This window comes from Capricornis sumatraensis, chromosome 7, assembly GCF_032405125.1.
Source record: "Capricornis sumatraensis isolate serow.1 chromosome 7, serow.2, whole genome shotgun sequence".
Classification (NCBI taxonomy): Eukaryota; Metazoa; Chordata; class Mammalia; order Artiodactyla; family Bovidae; genus Capricornis; species Capricornis sumatraensis.
The window spans coordinates 48,593,441-48,607,719 of NC_091075.1; the positions used below are offsets into that span (position 1 = coordinate 48,593,441).

The 14,279-nt window shown below is 35.5% G+C and overlaps 1 protein-coding gene across 2 annotated transcripts in view; it reads left to right on the forward strand.

Annotated features, from left to right (window-relative positions):
- Window positions 1–12,099, forward strand: part of TBC1D19 (TBC1 domain family member 19) — a 144,284-nt gene extending 132,185 nt beyond the window's left edge. For both annotated transcript variants that reach the window (XM_068975259.1, XM_068975260.1), the window contains 3 exons: window positions 6,066–6,181; window positions 10,858–10,928; window positions 11,930–12,099. In XM_068975259.1, coding sequence (XP_068831360.1) covers window positions 6,066–6,181; window positions 10,858–10,928; window positions 11,930–12,004 — 262 coding nt within the window. In that variant the 3' untranslated portion in view covers window positions 12,005–12,099. The remainder of the gene's footprint in view (window positions 1–6,065; window positions 6,182–10,857; window positions 10,929–11,929) is intronic.
- The last annotated feature ends 2,180 nt before the right edge of the window (window positions 12,100–14,279 follow it).

The window sequence follows — 14,279 nt, forward strand, 5'->3', positions numbered from 1 at the left end:
TCATTTAAAGGAACAAATTTATTTCAATAAATTATGGTAAACATCAAAATTCTAATGAAAGGAAAGTGTAAAAATTCAGTTGTCAGGCTAGAAATCAATTATTATAAAAAGACTTTCATGAATTAAAACTAATGGTATTGGAAAGTTTTAGTTAGAATTTAATTTTTTTACTAGATATAGGACTTTTCAGGATATCTTCCTTCTACTTGAGTACTTTGTGCATTTTATCCAAGTTATCATATGTATGGACATAAATTATTCATAACATTCCATAATTATTCTTATTTAGCCTTTTACAGTCTTTAAAATCAGAGTGACACTACCTGTCTCATTCCTGAGACTGATGTTTGTATCTTGTATTTCTTGATTATTCCGGCCAGAGTCTTATTTATTTTATTCTTTGAAAAAATCAGTTTTGGTTTCATTGATTTTCTGTTTTTCTATTTTCAGTTTCATTGATTTATCCTCTTTTATTTGTTTTTTTCCTACTGGGTGCTTGTTTTTGCTTTGTTTTGCTCATCTTTCTGCTTGCTTAAGGTGAAATTTAGAGAATTGATTTCAGATATTTCTTTCCTAGCATAAGCAATAGTAATGTTATAAATTTCCCTCAAAGCACTGCTTTACCTCCACTCAACAAATTTTGATATTTTATGTTTCTACTTTCATTCAATCAAAATGTTTCTTAATTTCTCTTGTGACTTCCTGTTTGACCATAGTTTATATAGAAGTACATTGTTTAATTTCCAAATATTTGAAAAAAATGTGATATCTTTCTGTTATTGATTTCTATTTTAATTCTATTACAATTAGACAATGTGCTTCTTAAGATTTTAGTTCTTTTAAATGTTGTTGTAGTTTGTTTTATGACCCAGAACATGAGCTACCTTGATGAATCTTTCATGTATACTTGAAAAGAATTCATTTCCTGCTAGCGTTGAGCAGAATGTCTATACGTGGTAATAAAGTCAAGTTTTTTAATAATGTTCAAGACGTCTCAATGTTAATTTTCTGTCTACTATTTCTATGGATTATTGAAAAAGAAGTGTTAGAGTCTCCAATTATAACTGAATTTGTCTTTTTGTTTCTACATTGCTCTCTCTCTATATATATATGTTTTTATTTCATGTATTTGACACTGTTTTTAGGAGAATTGATCTGTTTATCATTATGTAATGTCTTTTCCTAATAATAAATCTATGTCTGATATAGCCATTCCAGCTTTCTTTTTATTTATATTTATATAGTGTATTCTTTTCTGTCCTTCTACTTTTAGCGTATTGATTATATTTATTGTATCATCTTTAGTGTACTGATGTCTTTACTTCTTGGGCTTCCCTTGTGGCTCAGCTGGTAAAGAATCTGCCTGCAATGTGGGAGACCAGGGTTCAATCCCTGGGTTGGGAAGATCCCCTGGAGAAGGGAAAGGCTACCCACTCCCTGGAGAATTCCATGGACTACAGTCCATGGGGTCACAAAGAGTTGGACACAACTGAACTATGTCTGATATAGCCATTCCAGCTTTCTTTTTATTCGAGTTTGTATCATGTATTCTTTTCTGTCCTACTTTTAGTATATTGATTATCAATGTCTCTCCTTTTCATGTGGCTTTCTTATCAAAAGTATATTCAGGTCTTTCATTGTGGCAGTTTAACTGGTGTGTTTATTCCATTTATATTTAATGTAATTGGTATTGGGTTAAAATAATAACAGTTGATGCCATTTACTATTTTGATAGACTCTTTTGTTTGTTCCATGTGCTCTTAATCCTTTTTTTCCCTCTTTTCCTGCCTACTTTTGAATATTTTTGATTCCATTTTTATCTCCAGTATTGAGTTATTATTTATACCTTTTAAAAAATATTTTTTGATAATGTCTGTCTTAGTTCAGTCTGGTACAACATATTCCTATAAACTGTATGGCTTATGAACAACAGAAATTTATTTCTCACAGTTTTGGAGACTGGAAGTCTAAGATCAAGTAGATAGTATGGTCGAGTTCCAGAGAGGACCTTTTTCTAGGTTGCAGACTGCTGACTTCTCATTGTATCCTCATGTGATGGAGAGAACAGAGGAAAAACAAGCTGTCACATAACTTTATGAAGTCACTAATCCCAATCATGAGAACCTACTTCATCTTAAGTTCAGTCCAGTTCAGTTGCTCAGTCATGTCTGACTCTTTGCAACTCCATGAATCACAGCACGCCAGGCCTCCCTGTCCATCACCAACTCCCGAAGTTCACCGAAACTCACGTCCATCGAGTCAGTGATGCCGTCCAGCCATCTCACCCTCAGTTGTCGCCTTCTCCTCCTGCCCTCAATCCCTCCCAGCATTAAGGTCTTTTCCAGTGAGTCAACTCTTCGCATCAGGTAGCCAAAGTATTGGAGTTTCAGCTTCAGCATCAGTCCTTCCAGTGAACACCCAGGACTGATCTCCTTTAGGATGGACTGGTTGGATCTCCTTGCAGTCCAAGGGACTCTCAAGAGTCTTCTCCAACACCGCAGTTCAAAAGCATCAATTCTTCGGCACTCAGCTTTCTTCACAGTCCAACTCTCACATCCATACATGACCACTGGAAAAACCATAGCCTTGACTAGATGGACCTTTGTTGGCAAAGTAATGTCTCTGCTTTTCAATATGCTATCTAGGTTGGTCACAACTTTCCTTCCAAGGAGTAAGCGTCTTTTAATTTCATGGCTGCAGTCACCATCTGCAGTGCTTTTGGAGCCCCCCAAAATAAAGTCTGACACTGTTTCCACTGTTTCCCCATCTATTTCCCATGAAGTGATGGGACCAGATGCCATGATCTTCGTTTTCTGAATGTTGAATTTTAAGCCAACTTTTTCACTTTCCTCTTTCACTTTCGTCAAGAGGCTTTTTAGTTCCTCTTCACTTTCTGCCATCTAATCCTAATTAACTTCCAATCTCTTTCCTATTACTATCTCATTGCAGGTAGTTTCAGTGAATTTGGGGTAGGGGTGGGGACAAAAGCATTCGGGCTATGGCAGTGCCTTGGGCTTCCGTGATGGCTTAGCAGGTAAAGAATTCGCCTGCAGTGGAGGAGACATGGGTTTGACCCCTGGGTCAGGAATATCCCCTGGAGAAGGAAATGGCAACACACTCCAGTATTCTTGCCTGGGAAATCCCATAGCATTATCACTAAAATAAATGTGCATGCCTTAATTAGAAAATACTTTTGCAGGATTTACAATATACATCTTTAATCTATCACATTCTATTTTCAAATTAACTCCAGGCCTGGAGGGCTTCACAGGCAAATTCAGCCAAACATTTCAGGGAGAAATAATACCAATCATTGTCTTTCTCTGACTGCTATCAAGGTCTTTGTCTTTGTTTCTCAACAGTTTATTTATGATGTATCTGGACATGGATTTCTTGGGTTTATCCTGTTCAGGGTTTGTTGAACATCTTGAATTTGAGTGTTATTTCTTTTGTCAAATTTAGGAAGTTTTCAACCATTATTTCTTTTTTTAGGTTTCATCTTTTTTTTCCCCAAACTTTAAACTTTTTATTTTGTATTAGGGTATATCCAGTTAACAATGTTGTGGTAGTTTCAGGTGAACAGCGAAGGGACTCAGCCATACATATACATGTATCCGTTTTCCCGCAACCATTATTTCTTCAAATATTTTTTTTTTTCTGTACCACTCACATTCATCTTTTCTTCTGGAACACAAATATTAAAACTTTTGGTCTTATCCCACAGGTTTCTAGAGCTCTTTTCATTTTATTTTTAATTCTTTTTATTCTGTAGTTCAGATTAGACACTATTTCTATTGACTTAGGCTTAAATTCCCTGGCTCTCTCATTGTTTATTTCCATTTTGCTGTTGGATTCATCCAGTGAGGGTTGCTTTGTTGTTGTTACCATTTTTGTATTTTTTAGTTCTAAAATTTATATTTGGTTTTAACAAAACTCAGAATTGTACATTAATAAAAGCAAATTCAACTGTATATAAATTATGCATCAATAAGCTTTATTTCTAAGAAACTGATTCTGTGCTGGACATACTAGGGAGCAGGGGGGCATGGTATGTGGTACTTTTGGTCTAAGAAGACACTGTGAGAGATTCATAAAATGAAACTAGTTGAAGTCAATAATTTAGACTTAAAAGTGAATTTGTTTTGTTTTGGGCCGCACTGCATGCCTTGCAGGATCTTAGTTCTCAGACCAGGGATCGAACCTAGGTCCCCTGTAGTGGAAGCATGGAGTCCTAATGGCATGCCAGGGAATTAGTGAACTTTTAAAATTTAAAACATTCACTGGCCAAAAGTTTTTTTTGCATCTATAAACTAATATTCTAAAACCAACGAAGAAACATGATTTATAATACTACTGCCTACATGTACTTTGTTATATTAGACCAATAGTTATATAATATTGAGGAATTTCTGAAACTTGGGGGTCCTTTTTCAATCTTAGGAAAATTAATATGACATCAACAAAGGCAATCTCTAGATCCCATTTTCTCTTTTAAGAAAAAATCCTGGTATTTATATAATATTATGACAGTTTTAACAAAGAATTTGGCTAAAACCTCTCAGGGGCAGTCAAGTGATATTTAATTGCTAATAGATAGTAGAGAAATATGAGAGAGTATTTTATCTCTTCAGGCACCAAAGCCAGGTTTGTTTCCTGATTCTAGAGATAAAATATTATTGTAACATAACCTCGTTATGAAACAGTAGGATCTCATACTTCTTAGGATTTTTTTTTTTTCACAAAATAGAATTTAATTGAATTTTCTTGTTGATCTTTCAGAGTTCTGATGACCTCCTTTTTAAAACTAAAGGGTTGAAATCAGAAATCTATTTCTAAGTTCTCTTACAGCTTTTCTATTTTATTTTTCTTTTGCTAAGTTGCTTCATTCATGTCTGACTCTTTGCAACCCCATGGACTGTAGCCTACCAGGCTCCTCTGTCCATGGGATTCTCCAGGCAAGAATACTGCAGTGGGTTGCCATTTCCTTCTCCAGGGGATCTTCCCAACCCAGGGATCAAACTCAGGTCTCTTATGTCTCCTGCACTGGCAAGTGGGTTCTTTACAACTAGCACCTGGGAAACCCCTTATAGCTTTAAAACTATTTTTCCTTGTCTTTTTCCTTAGTACCCATTTGAGTGAAATCTAGGAATATAATTTATTGAATTGGAAAAATATGCAGCTATAAGTATTTATTTAAGTATCCTGAATAAAAATTCAAATAATCTTGGCTTGCCTGGAACTGTTGAGACTATAAGATCACCTCATTGATAGCTAATTAGTACATATCCTGGAAAACAAAATGTAGAAGTGAGTTTTCTAAAGAATAAACTACAACATAAAGTAGGGCTCTGGAATATAATTCTTTCTCTTAATGCTTTTGAAACCACTAATTTGGGAACTCAAGTTTTCTCAGCTGAATTTTTACAGCTGTTAATAGAGTACTTGAGTTTTTTGAAATATATTTTATTGAAGTATAGTTAATTTTCAATGTTGTAGTAATTTCTACTGTATGGCAAAGTGATTGAGTTATACATATATATATTCTTTTTCATATTCTCTCCCATTACGGTTTATCACAGGATATTGAATATAGTTCCCTTTGCTATACAGCAAGACTTCGTTGTTTATACATTCAGTATATAGCAGTTTGCATCTGCTCATCCTGAACTCCAATCCATCCTTCTCCTGTTGGCCTTGGCAACCACAAGTCTATTCTCTATATCTATGAGTCTGTTTCTGTTTTGTATATAAGTTCATTTAAGATTCATATTTTAGATTCCACATATAAGTGATATCATATGGTATTTGTCTTTCTCTTTCTGTCTTAATTCACTTAGTATAGTAATCTCTAATAATGTTGCTGCAAATGCCAACATTTTATTTCTTTTTTAAGGCTGAGTAGTATTCCATTGTATACGTGTAAAGTACTTGAGTTTTAAATGACTGTGATTTTTTAAACCCACAAAGGAGTTACTGTCATTGTAACTCATTGAGATCCTCTGATAATTGCTTTTTGATGAGAAAAAATTCCACTGGTAAAATATCTTGTTTTTCTTTGTTTATAGACTTCGCATATCATTTAAATGGATGGTTCGAGCTTTCTCTGGATACTTAGCTACAGATCAACTCTTGCTTTTGTGGGACAGAATCCTAGGATACAACTCTCTGGAAATTCTTGCTGGTAAGAGTAAGTGCTTGTTCATAAAACACATGCTGTTTCTATAGTAAAGCCTTTCTTTGCTTTCTAACATTTACCTTCTATAATTGGAATTGGAATCTACAGTTGTCTGTCATTTCTAATTCATGAACATTTAGTCGATTTATCTGCCTTAGAAGACAAGGACTGATGTTCTGCAATCTAAATACACCTGTGGAACTGCCCATCACCAGTCTATTCCTAGTCTTTCTTCATTGCTTCCAGGAATGTCAGTTTCCGCTCCCCTGCTTCTAGTCCAGCCAGGGCATTTGTTCAGTCTCAGCACCTATGAGGTTTGTGCAGTGGAGTGTAGGTCTACTTCCGTTCTCCTGACTCCTCTGATTATCTTGTAGTTCTGTTCTGTGCCCCTTCTCAGCTACTACCTAAAAGCCAAACCAAGACTGAGCCTCCCTGCATAGTTGAAATCTCTGTCTGTGAGTAATACATAAAAGTTTCCCCTTTTACTTATTCTCTTAAGTCAAAAAAATTCAACATTTTTTCAGAAAGTCACAAACTCATCTCTTATTTAATAATTAAGCAGTTCTTACAACAGATATACACAGAGGGCAACTGTATGATAACACATATGGCACAGATTTCTTATATTATTTTGCTTCTCTGCATGTAAAATAGATTCAGTTGTTTCTATCACCAGGATTATCAGGGAATTCAAATACATATTACAGGGTTTTCACATGGGTGGAGAGCTGAAAAGTTGCCAGAGTGCTGGTTCCAGCCTTCTCCAGTTGTGTGATACTGAGCGAATTATTTAAGCTGTGAGAGCCTTTATTTCTTTACCCAGTGACAGCATTGTAAAGTCACCTCTCTGGCCATCTGGAAATAATGCTTAATTGAAGACCCTTTTCCTGGAAAAGATTCTCTAGGTACCATATTAACATATTTTTTGAGTGCTGAGAGGTCTAGAGTAATTAGGTGGTATTTTTTTCAGGAAAGTTAGCATAATACTAAAGTGCCATGAAGATAACTGTTGCCCTTGGTGTAATCAGAGTTATCATTTACCAAAGTTTTTAATAACTCCCAGTATCCTTCCATCTCAATTGTTTTTAAAGCCAATACAAATAAGAGTTAGGAAAAAAAAATGGTGTGTCATCACCTCTTTTGGCTGAATGACTGTGATACATACCGTCTAGAGATGGAAGGAATCCTAGAGACCATCAAGTATAGCTTCTTTTAAATATTTCTGGCAGGTAATACTTACCCTGTGTTTGAACATTCAGTGTTGGGTAATCCCTGTCTTATTGAATAAGACATTGTCTTAATGAATAGTGGCCTATTTCATTTCTGGATAATATAACTTGTTAAAATGTACTACTGTTGCACCAGGATCATGATCATGTTTTTTCTACTCTCACCCCCTTCTGTCCCCAAAGTCTTCTATTTTCCAGGCTAAGTAGTCTTTTTTTTTGCTAACACATCTCAGGTGATAGGATTTTAAGATTCTCCACCAAATAATTCTTCTGGGTATTCATAAATTTTGAAGAGCATTGTATTAATATGTAACTTTTTGTATCTTTTCAAAAAGATGTTAGAGCATGTTAAAGAAATGGGCTAAGTATTACAAAGTACTTTCTAATAATTAGGACCTTCCAAAAGTAGAATGGGCTTTTTAACTGCCATCTGGAGGGTTAAAAGATTTTCTATCGTGAAAGAAATGTTAAACTATAAGACCTCAAAGCCTCCTCCAATTTAAATTCTCCCTTTCTGTGACTTATCATGCCCTCAGCAAGCTGAAGTAAAAGAGAAATGAATGTTGAGTGCTGCAGTTGCTCTGAGCCAAGCACTCTGCTGCATGCTTAACGCATTAGTGAGTCATTGATGCATAGGTGGAACGACAGTCCACGCCGCTGCATCCATTCGCTTTCTCAGAGGGCTTTTTAAAAAACCAACAGGGAAGAATGTAGAACATCTAGAAATGAAGTTAGACGGATGGGAGTTCCTTCCATGGAATTCAAATAAAGAGACATAAGTCAAACAATTGCATGTAGATACCTGGAAAATTCCATGGACAGTGGAGCCTGGTGGGCTGCACTCCATGGGGTCGCAAAGAGTCAGACATGACTGAGCATGCGTGCGCACATGTATATAAGTTAGCTTTGATCATTTTATACATTTTTCTCATCTGATTATATTAAAATAGAATATTTTGGGACCAACTTTTTTGCTCAAGTGAGTTTATAAAATTATATAAACTCTTTAAAAATATTTTAGTAAATATTACTGGTTTAAACTGTGAATTTATTTGGGCCTCTTGAAGAACAGTTTAAAGCATGAGTATCTTAATGTTCATGATAGAGTTGCTTAAAATTCATGCGAACAATTTAAAAGACCAAAAGTAAGTATTTGAGTTTCTATATTTCATATAAAGCATGAATTCAGTTGAAAATATCCCAAAGTATAGAGCTTTTCTCCTTGGCAAATAAGCCTGCTCTGTGGAAGGGCTGGGCAAACCAAACATGAAGTAGACAGAAAGGAACCTCTGTGATGTGACACCAAGATAAATAAAGGCTATGAGCACAGAAGCATTTTGGATGCTGAAGTTAATTAGTAACTCCTCTTTCATTCGCCCTCTTATCTACCTTTGGAAAAACTTGTTTCCCAGCATGTGAAACTCTTTCCTGCTACAGCAGAAAATTTGACCATCCTGTCAAGCTTTCACCAACTCTATTAAATTACACACAAAAAAGGAAATGATGACCACATCCCTTCTCATATAAAATATCTCCATTGTCAAATAGGATTCTAGATATTAGAGAACTATAAAGAAGTTGCTTGTCCACAGAAATGGTTTTCTTGGATATTCTTGTAAAAATGGAAGCTCAAGGAGTTTAAATTTTCACCATTCACAAAGAGTAAATTCTTTGTTCCAGATCTCTTATATCCGTCCTTATGTATTAAATAATTCTAGCTGACTTGACTTTTTAAATAAATTTATTCATTTTACCACAACCATCTTTTTTCCTCCAGAATTTTCCTAACTAGTTCTAATGCTTTTTTGACAAGCTTTCCAAAATCTGTTATCCCCTCAAAAACTACCTGTGCTTCCCAGTCACTCTGTGTCTACCTGGGGAAATTAAGAAACCTGGATCCTGACATCTACTTCCCAGGAACAGCCACCTGCCACCGTCTACTCCCCAGGAATAGCCACCTAGCCACCTGATCCACCAGAGCATGGATCACCATGCACCATCCTCAGTCCATCTCTGGCAAACCATTATATTTTAAAATGGAAGTATTGTGGATTTACAGTGTTGTGTTAATTTCTACTGTACAACAAAGTGACCAGTTATACATGGATATATGTTCTTTTTTATTCTCTTCTCCATTATGGTTTATCCCAAGGGAAAACCACTGTGAGGGTCAGAGGAGAAGACAGGTAGGATAGCGCAGCGATTTCCATGTCAGGGATGAGTCATTACTGCTTACCTTCAGTCTCAAAAATTTCATCCCACTGGTTAAATGCTTGGGCTCTGGGACCAGAGTTGAGTTTTCTCTCTATTATTTTCTACCTGTATGGCTGTGAATATGTCATCCAAACTCACAGTGCCTCAGTTTCTACATTAGCAAAATGGGGCTAACAATAGTAATAAACACAGAGTTGATATGAGAATTAACTGTGCTTATGATTATTATTTCCATACTAGAAATGTACTTTTAACAATTATGTGCATTATCTATGCAATATACTTAGGAACCAGTCTTCCAAATAAGTTTAAAGATTCCTTACCATTCATTTCCTAAACTTCAAGGACTTGTTGGGTAGGGAATACACTACCACTATGGTGATGAAAAAAATAGGGAGAAGTCAAGTGACCTCTGGGCCAGAGTTGCCAGAAGCTCTTACATGAGTCCTTTCATTGTTCATGATGACTCATTCCTTTTCGTAAGGTTTTACGGTAGATTATATAATAAGACATAATGCATATCAGCATTACTCTTTTCATATGCATATGACTAATGGGAACAAAAATCTAGATGTTTTCTACTCCATATATATTATTGACCTTCAAGATATTCTATAATGGTTTGATTTACTTTTTTTTTTTCAAAGTTTCAACTTATCTTTTCCTATAACCAACATTAATGTAAATGTCAGGATCAATCCCCACAATAGCCCACCCAACAGACATACCCAGTTTTGACACTCTAGGAAAGACAATAAATAACAAAGTAGTATAACAGCATTTTTAAGGAAAGACATACTTGTTGCCACATTTTTATATAGATACTACCTTGATACGTATGAAATATTATCTGATACATTTAAAAATTCAGTCTTCTAACTTTTCAGAAGCTTTTCCATTGCATCAATAAGAAACACCTGCATCAAAATAAACCTTCATAAGGCAGTCATTATATCTACCATTTAAAAACTGTTATAATTGAAGCCGTAGGTACGAAAGAAACAATTTATAAAATGCCTTTTTAAAAACCACTAAAATTTTCATTTTTTCCAAAGAAAATGAAATCCCCTCAGATACTGATCTCCAGAGAAGAAAATTTCCATTCCTCACCAGGCCTTAACTGAATGCAGTTGTGTTAAGCACTAGGTCTGAGTTTTCATTGTGGGTTTTGGGTATACCAGTAAATTGGTCAGTCTGATGAGTAGGCCAGCAGTTAAAATAGTGTTCATTCTTTTCCAGTCCTGGCAGCTGCTGTGTTTGCTTTCCGAGCAGTGAACCTGATGGAGGTGACATCACTGGCTGCAGCTGAAGTAAGGATAAGTTTCGCTGAGATGGGATGGAAATAGTTTCTGAGAGATTGCCAGGCTTGGGTACTTCAGTCTCCAATGCATAGGACACACATTACTCATAGCCTAATTTTTTATCTTGAGTAATGCCTATAAGTTTAAGCTAAGTAATATTAAATATTCAGAATTTCTTAATTACTTGAAAACAATGTTCTTGTGAAGGGGTCATAAACAAGGTTATTATGAGAAACCATTATAACTTTTATGGGAAACAAGATACCTAGTAATTTTGATAGAAACTATTGAGGCTTGTGTTGCATTTTCTTATAATTGTTCATATCTGTGTGTTATGCTCGTAGAACAAAGACACACTAGTTGAAAGAATTAAAGACCATACATTTGGTTGATACAGTAAAGATACATGGTTTTTGGTTATTTTTAGTAGTGAGTTAATTATTAAAGCTGGTTTCTTTTCAGTAGTATAAGTTATACCTGAAACATGGTTCAATTAAGTAGTGACTTACAATATTACTCTATTTGTTATCTCTCATAGAAATGCAATGTTATCCTTAAAATAGCTGCCTGCAATCTTTGTTTAAAGGGAAGAGGATGTTTATGCATCTTGCAACTGAATAAACATTAATTCCTTCTTAAAATGATTTCCTAAAGTCAGTTACTCCTTACACTAGTATAACAAGACTAGGGTTCATAATGTACGTTTATTTATAGAAGCAAATTGAAATGTCAGACCTCTTATAAACTCATGCTACCTTGTATATTTGAAGAAGGCTCAAGGCTAAAGTCCAGGTTATTTTCTACTGCACATTTGAGCATTTTGCACACGTTCTAACATTAAGATGTTCAGAAAAGAGAAGGAAGGTTGTAGCTTCAGATTTGGGACCAATCTGGAACACTTAGAGTGTGTTGATGTCAGAAGTGCAATGGTTGCTCTGTGTTTGTTTCAGAGGCTTCACTTTGCTGATCAGAATGCCGATACTAATCATTCCTTTTGTTTTTTGTTTCAGGCGGTTCTTGCTGACCTTTCTACTTTAAAAGTTATGCCTCTTCTTCAGATTTTTCTGTTTGCTACTGTCACCTGATCTTCTGCAAGGTCACTGACAGTACATCTAGTTTTTCATTAGAAAGTAATCATGAACTATGCAAAATCTGCATAAAACCAAAATTAAACTTTGCATAAAGCCAATAAAGATCATGTTCCCTTCTCAGTTAAACCTAAGTAGTTTTTCACTTTCTGAAACAATAAGTCTGCACACCATGTATTGCACTGCATGCTGTTGATTTTCAAGAGAGAAGCAATAGACATAACTTCTGCTAAATCAAGCATACTATATAGATAATCCTGATTTGTAAAAGGCATGTAACTATATATGCAAAGAACTAAAGATATTGTAATAAACTTGAATAGGTAATGTAGCCTCTGGGATAATTCTGTCAGTTTGTAAATTTATCTTTAGATAATGAGTCATATTGTCTTATAAATTGCTCTTCACTCAGAGCAGGGGTGGGGTAAGATATGAAAAGACTTGAAAAAGATAATGCTTTTTAGTAGGAATGAAAATGTACTTTGGTGTTTTTAACAACTTGTCTCTCATCAGAGATCTTCTAGATCTCTCTCCGTTTTATTTCTCCCTAAAAGGTCTCTCTTGGAGAAGGTCAGATACAATTGTTTGCACCCGACAGTGTTTTAGTCATCACTTTCTGAAAAAAAGAAAATTATGGAATGATCCCTTCAAATTTCTCAACTTTCCATCTCTCGGTTAGAAGACTTGACGCTGCTCAGGTGTGCTGCCAAATTCTCTTACTTCGGAAGTATCCAAAGGGGACACCCAAGAACTCAACGAAGGGAATGAAAAATAAAAACCATGTGCGCTTTGGCTGAAGCTTGGTTTAACAAGATTTACTTCTAGGGCAGAGCAGCTTAGAGAGACCAGAAGTAGAGACTGAAGACACTGTATGGCATCAATCTTATTTTGGTCCTATTATAAGTGGAGGGGCTTATTTTATATTACTTCTTAAAAACCTAGCATATCTGTAATATGGAATGATAGATTGTGGGGGGAAGAAGTCCAAAAATCAATGTCTTTCAATTTTATACTCAAATTCAAAATTCTAATCATTTCAATAAAATTCTGAATCAATATATTGATAGTCTTACTAAATGCCTAGAATTGTATAAAGTTTTATCAAAATCTATTTCCCGAGTCTTTCATTTAGAGAGTATATTTTAGGAAATGTATGAGGTTTAGCACAACACCACAAGTGTGGTGGAATTTTATATAACTACTAGTTATTAATTTGAAATTCTATATAATGCTTTTATTCATCAGGTACTTGTTGACCTTTGAGGACTAAATAACGACTAGAAGAAGCAAATAACCATTTATTCAGTAACTGATTCTTAATAAGCTCCACTTCATTGCTTTTGAAGGCAGTACGGTTATGATCATATGCTTTGCCATTCTGTGTACACAAATGCACTTTCATCACAAGGACAAGCACACACCTGTGACTGTTAGGAAGAGAGTTCTGAATGATTAAGGTCAAATGTGTACAGATATACCTACCTTTGGTTTGTTTCTTTAGGAGAATATTCATAAACTGTTTTAAACAAAGCAATGTAGTAATCTAGTTAGGAGAAACATTCAACTGGAGAGTTCTTGTCCTAGCTTTAAATCCCTAGATAATTTAATCTCTTAAATCTGTAATTTGGCTGTGGGATATGGGAGACAGGACAGGCAACCGGAAGTTTTATATTTCCTCTGTTTACCTGACAGGGTTGAGTAAAACCAAATGAGAAAATATATTTGAAAGTTTTTTATTATTATTATAATACTACAAAGCACCGAACAAATATAAGAGGTTGTCAATAATTGATTTTACATATGACATTTTAAGGTCAAGTTGTAGAAAATAATATGTGAAGAGTGCCCAACTCCATTAGCATTTGTGTGACTTCATTTGATAGTCTGAGGCGTTATATCTGTAAGAAAAAAAAAATTTAATGAGCCATGGCAGAGCAGATCCTTTCACTTAGAAGGGGTGGCTCTCGCCAGTAGTTCTGAATCTGAATCCAAAAGCCAAGCCTGATGGGCTGCCACACACACCCTCTCAGCCATGTGCTGCTCCTGGCTGCTTGTTGAAATACTGCATGGAAGACAAGGTTGCCTTGCCCACTCCATCTCCCGCTGCGCTCCTCTTGTGACATCTCTTTGCCTCCTCCCTCCAGAATTCTCCCACGCCATCTCCTACCAACCTCTGGCACTGCCTCACATAGGCTCTGCCAGTGATCACAAGGATCTGAGTGACCAGTGATAATTACATTGTTATGTGACCTGTGGCATTCTCACTTGGGGT